At 33.9% G+C, this 8,154-nt stretch overlaps 1 protein-coding gene across 2 annotated transcripts; it reads right to left on the bottom strand.

The window, feature by feature from the left end:
* Window positions 1-1,366: 1,366 nt before the first annotated feature.
* On the bottom strand, window positions 1,367-4,535 carry LOC102592986 (ycf20-like protein). 2 transcript variants are annotated; one of them, XM_015303558.1, is made up of 4 exons: window positions 4,378-4,535; window positions 3,023-3,220; window positions 1,884-2,202; window positions 1,371-1,683 (listed from the first exon to the last, which is right to left on the bottom strand). In XM_015303558.1, the coding sequence occupies exons 2-4, from the start codon at window positions 3,205-3,207 to the stop codon at window positions 1,600-1,602; spliced, it is 588 nt and encodes a 195-aa protein (XP_015159044.1). In that variant the 5' UTR covers window positions 3,208-3,220; window positions 4,378-4,535; the 3' UTR covers window positions 1,371-1,599. The 2 variants fall into 2 exon arrangements, 1 of the variants encoding a protein (XP_015159044.1); XR_001471820.1 differs by lacking the exon at window positions 1,884-2,202 and having other exon boundaries at window positions 1,367-1,683.
* Window positions 4,536-8,154: the final 3,619 nt, after the last annotated feature.

Here is an 8,154-nt window from a genome sequence, read left to right as displayed (position 1 = left end):
CTTGCAATAATTGCAAAACGTGATTGCAAAACTCCGAATGCACGTTCAACATCTTTTCGGCACGATTCTTGTTTCATCACGAAATATTTCTTCTTTTGGGAACGAGGATCACGAATAGTTTGAACAATTGTAGACCATTTAGGATATATACCATCAACTAAGTAATAACCCATATCGTATTCTTTTCCTTGAATAACATAATGGGCGGGAGGTGCAATATCGCTAGCAAGATTGGAAAATAAATGTGATGACTCTAAAACATTAATATCGTTATTGGTGCCAGGCAAACCAAAATAAGCATGCCATATCCAAAAGTCATAATCAACAACAACTTCAAGAATAATTGTTGGTGATCCACTACGACCTGCGTATTGCCCAGCCCATGCCGTTGGACAATTTTTCTATTTCCAGTGCATGCAATCTAGACTACCTAGTCACAATCGCAATCATAACCACAATCGCAACAATTCTCGGAATCATATCCTAATTTTTTTCCGAATAGTGCTAAATCTGAAAACGACCTACCGGATTACTAAATTATTGTTGTGATCAATGAATTATTATGTTATGTATTGTATTGTTATCTTGTATTTAAATTATCATATCATGTATTGTATTTTAAAATTAAATTTTTTCTATCTTGCCATTTTAATTTTGCGTATTCTTTATAATGAAAATTAATCACGAAAATTAGAAAAAAAATTAAAATACTATTAATTTGAAATTAAAATAGAATATATTAAATAATATTTAAAAAAAATATTATATTACATTTAAAAAGAATTATGAATATTAGATATTTAATTAATGGAATTATATGTAAAATAATATGTTAATTAGAAAGTAATAGAAATAATAATAAAATAATGAAAAAGTGAAATAGAGAGAGTGAATAATAGTTTTCCAAATTTGGAGAACTACTATTCAACTCTCTAAATTTGAAGAATAGAGGGTGATTTGGAGGTGGGTTGGAGTGCCCATTCTCTATTTTACTCTCCAAATATAGAGAATGGAGAGTAAAATAGAGGTGGGTTGGAGATGGTCTAAGGCCAGAATATAGACATACAATAAAGAGTCAACAATATGATTCTTCACAAGAATAACCAACACTAAGGCAGACAGTAGTACATTCATCAACTTCCAATATGCGGCTAGCAACATTCATCTATAGCTAGTCATTCTAACATTAAGAAAGCTCTTTCATTCGAAAATTTTCAGCTAATCTCAGTAGGATCTATAACAATAAACGAAGCTCTATATCGAGCATTAAGACCTGTAGTTAATGCTCGACGTAGAGTCAGTTCCTCCGAGAATGGCATGCTAAAGATAGGTTAACATTCCAGCGGGAACACAGCAAGTCCTCACCTCCATCAAGATTCAACTCTATGTCATTGATTCTAAAAGCATTTGTACAAACAGAGCAATTGAAAGCTTACCACGAAAGGGTCCTATCATAAGATGAAACTTATTCGTATAACACTAATCAATACAAGCTTTATCTAACTCTATTAACATCGTGCTAATATCCAGGAGCACGATGTTGATTAAATAAGATAGTATAAAACTGAAAGATCAAACCATATTTCCGTATACATTTTATTAATGTGGCACCAAACTAGGGATGCCTCCCATGTACAAGTGACGTATATGCTGTATCATTGGAGACCCTGTACAACAGACATCCTGCAAAAGATGTATAATTACCCTCTGATAACATGAATTTGCCTACAAAAACGCAAAAGATAAACTATGAAATTTCAATGGCATTATGATTTCTGTACACTTCTCTCCTCATCTCCGCCTTAATACTTGAAAGAGTCAAGGAATAGACCAAGAGTCAGCCCAGTTTTCCAATAATTGAACATAATGATGATGCCCCTTACCCCATCAATTAAAGGAATAGATCTATACATGAGAGCTCCAATGCCCTCTACCACAGCCACAGCTAATCCAGAAGAAATAATATCCCAATCACCTGTCTGCCCTATTACAGTGGCAAATGCGGTTGCACAATAGAAACCCACTAAGAAAAACAGCAACTTCATTGGTAGGTTTTTTCTCAACACCTTAATTCTGGCATCTAGTTTGACTAGAAGAGCCTCTATGGCCCTAATAAGTCGAGTTCCACTGCTACCGCTGGTTGTAGGAGAAGAATCTAGTCCACTGCCATCTGCAGCACTTCTTATAGACCATGACCGCCTCCTATATTGGAATTAAACTCTGAGATACATGGGTAGAAACGTCTCATTTATAAGTCTCTTGAGCAAGGATTTAGCACTAAACAAAGATTAGCAAATAGCATACATTTTCTTACAAGCCCTGGCAGGAACTTTCAAGGTACTTAGTTATTTGAACAATCTAAAATATCTCAAAAGAGAGAATTTTAGATTTTCCCAATTAGGGCTAGGGAAACTTGTGGGAGTGCATAGGACAAGAAAACTTAGAATCCATAATGGGAGTAAACTTGGACTTAGACAAGACAGATGTAGATATGGAGAAGTTATTCAAACGTAAACCACCCATAGTCAGAATTGATTACTTTTGAGTAGAAATTTGGAAGAAAATTATTTAGGAAATGAGTTTATGAAATGATGCTAACATTCTTTCTTTCCGAGAATAATTAGGAAGATCACATTCTTTCATTCCGAGTAAAATTAGGATTTCTATCTTCCAGCCACTCAGTTTCTTGTACTAATAAAGAATGATAAAAAGAGAATCTTCTAACAGTCTTTAATCCTTATGTCTTGGCTTCGCCATACGGCTCAATGACCAATACTGCAAATTGACAAACTAGGTAATGGAGAACCCTTGATATCTTTGCGTATTGTTGCTTATTGAAAAAACGATTTTTTCTTATTGTTATTAAAAAAGAGATTTTTCTGTAAGGGAAATTAAATCTGGGAGAACCTGCTGATATCATACATGGTTCCTTGTTATGCATGCTATCCATTTGTTGTGGAGGGGAAGGGGCACAACCATCAAACTAAATCAAAGTTTCACAATGACAGAGGGAAAAACTCACTTGAAATTTCTGAAAGAATAAGGCTGGATAATATTAGTAAAAGATAGCTGGAAATGCATGATTCTGCCTAATGAATGTGCAGCTCTCCTAAGGCAGACAGCTCCATTAAATCTTGATCCCGTTTGATCAGCACTGAAATGCTTAGAAATTGTGGGACAGCTTGGTAAAGGCAGTTTGGCAGCCATGCCTTGTACGAATCTGTTAAAACAAAACACAAGGATCAGCAAGAACCATGAAGAGTTTTGGAAAATGATATATTCCATATGTGTTTCTTACTCCTGGAATGATTCAACATTAAGGATTATGTAAATGAGACAAAAGAAACATTTACCCTCACATTGTTATGTAACACACTTATATTATTTTCCTTTTTTAAAATAATGGTGTCTAAGACAGCTGAGTAGACCAACCCACAAACTAAAGAAAATGAGCTCACGTGTGTTGTAGCTTCGACTCAAACCTTGAATCTCCAGGTTGTTACTCCTATATCTCAACTACGGAACTGTCCAAGGATATTCCTTTCAGTTTAATGAAGCATACCAGCCCATACAATTTACAAAATTGAACTCTCTCCTATTTCACCTATCATAAGTCCTATCTCGAATTGGAAGAATGCAAAACAAAGATACTTCATCACAAATTCACCAGGAAAGTTAAAGCTTGAGGAGAGACGGGTGTTAAGAGACAATCAAATGCAAATTGACCACAAAAATCTCATCAGAAGGTAGACTAACCATGGATGGAAATATGGAATTGATGGAATATTAAAGCTTATAAAAAAGCTTACTTAGATTTCAATTATAACTTCAAATCAGTCTTGTATTACATCAATGTGGCAAGGCTTTTGTAATCAAGAAACAATCTTTTTTTCTCTGTCCTGATTACATTAGTGTCTAAATCAGCTTCTTTGCACCTTGACTACTCCCACCAACACAGGTACCGCGTACAAGAAACAATTTCAAAATGGAAAGTTTAAAATAAGCTTGATGACACTGAGCCACTAACTTATCAGAGAACATAATACTGAGCAGATACATTTACAATTCTACAATTTCACGATAATACTAGTTTCTGGAGCTTCGACAATTGCGTCTTACGGCCATATTGAAGACATAGCACCATTTTCTTATCTTTTCATCGCTATCTACTATAGTTACATAATCTAAATTTGCTCCCATTACGGCTACATCAATACATTAATTAACAACAAATGCAAGTAATTAACCATAAAAAATACATAAAAATGAAATCAATTAAGCTGTCCTTGAAGAAATTTAAGGAATTGAGAAATGATAAAATTAGGGTTACTTTTTCTTTCAGGGGAAAGATGAAGAATCAGAAGAAGAGCTTAATACCTATCGGCTTCTGATTATCTCCGGTCAATTTCCTCTGGCGGCGCCGGTGAGAGAAGCCGCCGTCCGTCGTCTGTCCCGCCGACCAATTATACAGTCGGAACAGTGTCATTAGTTGCCATTTTGTTGAATTCTCCTAAATAGTTACCGAGACGAGAGATTTACAATTTTAATTATATAATCCACTTGTATAATTTTATTTTATTTTATATAATCTACATTTTAAATATTTTATAACATAAAAAATTAATCAATTATCATACGTTAAACTGATAAGCTGTCCATACTTTCGCTCTAATAATAAGGTTCAAATCTCTAGATTATCGTAAATATTCTTCATTTCAGTTTTAAAATTATGAGTTAGAATCACCAAACCCCACCTAGTGGGATTTCACTGGGCATGTTGTTGTTGTTGTTGTTGAGTTAGAATCACCAAGGAGCAATATAAATGAAGAGTTCGTAGAAAAGGATAAAAAAAGTAGAGAAAAATGATTAATATAATAAGATTAGAGACGTCCGAACAAACTATTCGTTTATTAAATAAGCGTGATATTGAATTATATAAATCTCAGTATAAATTTTTGCATATTGGCATGGTTCAAATTGCTTTTAAACCTTTAACTCTTAAAGGGTTACCAGAGACTTTCTTAGCTGTTCTACGAGATGCGAGGAATTTAAATTTTCGTCAATCTTTGATGGGTTTGATAGAATCTACAGTGGCCTATGGTCCAGTTTATTTTAATGCTCAGCCCAATTTGCAGTTATCTTTGACTGATTCTAATATATTAGATGCTTTAACTTTGAATGTTAAAACTCATGGTTATAACTATGCACCTGGATCTGAATTAATTTGCTTGTCTTATAAAATTTATTATAAACTACTTGCTACTTTAAATCCTAGATGTAAATTATACGATACATCTAATCAAACTATTTTGGTAGAAACTAATTTTGCCAGATCTAAGGTCACTACTAGAAGACCTATAAAATGGGAAGAAATTAATTTTCCTACCACTTGGGTTTTAGATTCTGTTATACCCCCTGAGCAAATGACCGATGCTGTCACTAATTCTGAATATTCTCATATTATTCAAAATTCCGATGGAAAAATTTGTATGCAGTTTGATGATAAAAAGTGCTCCTTATAATAGACATTCATTTGCTTCTGATAGAAAATTGGTTATTCAGCATATTTCTCCGATAGAACCTTTTTATGGTCCAGCTAGAAATCACGCTGCCTCTTTGCATACTTTATCAATAGTTATATCTGCAGAAAAATAAAAAATAAAAATTGATCCTCGATTAAACATTGTTCAAACTAATGACAAATCATCTGATATTTCTGATAAGGATATTCCTTCTGCATCCGAGATGGATTTTAATCTAAATGATGCTTAATGATGAGTGAACATCAAATTGATTTTAGTCCAGGATCACTGGCAAGAAAATATATTCAGAATGAATTTTCAAATGAAAAATGGAACCAATTTAAAACATGTTTTTTTGACTCTTATAGTGAAAAAGATTTAAATAATATTTATCAAGAATTTTATGAAACCTGTGCTCTACATAATCATATTATGTTCTTTGTGCCATGGTTTATAACCACTTATTTACCTTTATTCATCAACGTTCTTGAAAGATCTTACAAAGATGAATCAGGTAAAATTATTAATTCTATTTATCCTCCTCAAGCACCGTTTGTTTTACCTAATAATGCAGGTATTACTTTTACTGCGTTTCAAATTTTTTTATTGATGATAGGGTTGCCACAGTAAGCATTAATGAAATTAATCGTCTTATTTCTCAAAATAATTATTTGTGTCTGTATGTTAAAGTTATTGGTGAACATATTTGTTCTCTTGACAAAAAGTTAGATAATCTAACTTATTTGATTATTCTTATTGATGATAAGCTGAAATCTGTGAAACAAGTTTCCGAACAGGCTTCTACATCAAAACATCCTGATGTTCCTATTCAAAGACCTCCTGAGATTCAGGATTTTATTCTTAGAACTCTTCATGATCTTGAAAGCCTTTTGGATAAAAAGTTTTCAGAATTTGGCGCAAGCGTAAAACCTATTAGCCTCGCTGAAGATTTTGCATTTTGGCGCAAGCGCAAAACCTCTAAGCCTCGCTGAAGATTTTGCAGATGAAATGGAAGTCACTTTCGATTTTAAGACACAAGTGGAAATGGAAGTTAATAAACTTCATGGGTATCCAAAAAAGAATAGTGGTAATACTGCTTATGCTAGAAAACCTAGTATGCAAACTTACTACTATCCCAGACCAACTCCTTAAGATGTCTTAATAGAGGAAAGAGATTGGAATCAAACTAACACCTCTTATAGTGGAAGCGAGATTTATGAATGAAATCTCGATGGTTTGACTATTTTAGTTCATAGGATGCTTATGTATGCTACCATCTGCAAGAGTGTTAATAACACTGACAGGACTATTTGCAAGATGATTATTGCAGGTTTTACGGGTCAATTAAGAGGTTGGTGGGATAATTATATGACCCTTGATGCAAAGGCAGTTGTCATAAATGCTAAAGCTACAGCCGAAGGAGTTGATAACCTAGGATTTGCTTTAGTCAAAAATAGAGAAGACGTTGTTTATACCTTAGTCTTAACCATACTAGAACATTTTGGTGGTAGATTTACCAATCAATATGAAACAATTAGATATTTACTAAATGGTCTTAGATGTAGACATTTAGGTGAGTTTAGATGGTATAAAGATACTTATTTAAGTCAGGTAATGGAACTTTCCGAAAATGGTTTAGAATTTTGGAAAGCCAAATTTATTGATGGTTTACCTCCTTTATTTGCAGAAAGAGTGAAAAAGACTCTTAGAGATCCGCAAGGAATTATTCCCTATAGTAATTTTACTTATGGAAAGCTTATTGGAGCTTGTACGCAAGAAGGCATAAATTTGTGCAATGAGTTAAAACTCTCAAGACAGCTTAAGATGGATAAGCTTAGAGAAAAGTCTCAATTGGGAGATTTTTGTACTCAGTTCGGTTTACCAGATACTTCAAAAGGTACCAGCCGAGAAACTTCTAAATCGGAATCTCATAGATCTCATCATAAGAAAAGAAGATCTAGAAGAAGGACTAGAGAAGAAAGAGATGAGCGTGGGGCTCATAGTAAATCTCATAGATTTACCAAGAATAGGTCAAGGCGAGATCTTAATAAGATTAAGTGTTATAAATGTGAAAAATTTGGGCATATAGCTCCAAATTGTAAGCTTGAAAAGCTTAAGACTCTAGAACTTGATGAAGATATTCAAGTAAAGATTTATAGTTTTCTTTATGCTTCTGGTTCCGAATCAGATTACGATGATTCTGAAGCATGTTATGCCATAGAGGATGAGCAACCTGAATCTTCTAATAAGATGCAACAAGATTCGAATGATGCTTGCAAATGTCATGGTGATAGTTGTCACTATGAACATGATGAATTCTACAAGCTACAATCTCAATTCGAAGACATGAATATGTTTACCATCTGTAACGACTCGGAAAATGATAGAGTGAAGCCTTTTTGAGGGTCTACTTTGGAGGGTCATATCTCCTAGCACACAAATTATTTGGGTGGCCAATAATATATTCATGGAAAGCCCTTTGAGTTAGCTACCTAACGCACTTTGTTTCACCTCATTCGGAGTTCGGACGAAGAAGTTATGCCCATTTTCGTAAAATCTGTCCGGCAGGAAAGGCAATTTCCAGTAACCATTTTTACTGTTCACCCGCCTCTTTTTTTTTCTAAGTGTTGGA

This window comes from Solanum tuberosum, unplaced genomic scaffold (assembly GCF_000226075.1).
Source record: "Solanum tuberosum cultivar DM 1-3 516 R44 unplaced genomic scaffold, SolTub_3.0 scf00436, whole genome shotgun sequence".
NCBI lineage: Eukaryota > Viridiplantae > Streptophyta > Magnoliopsida > Solanales > Solanaceae > Solanum > Solanum tuberosum.
The sequence above is the reverse complement of the archived record's forward strand: the minus strand, read 5'-3'. Positions and strand labels throughout refer to the sequence as shown.

Excerpts from the sequence above, each read along its gene's own strand:
- LOC102592986 (XM_015303558.1), bottom strand. The coding sequence starts at position 3,207 with ATGGCTGCCAAACTGCCTTTACCAAGCTGTCCCACAATTTCTAAGCAT. Across the intron at positions 2,203-3,022 it reads TATTCTTTCAGAAATTTCAA|GAGGCGGTCATGGTCTATAA; the intron begins GTGAGTTTTTCC and ends ATTCCAATATAG. Across the intron at positions 1,684-1,883 it reads CTATTCCTTTAATTGATGGG|GATGTCTGTTGTACAGGGTC; the intron begins GTAAGGGGCATC and ends CATCTTTTGCAG.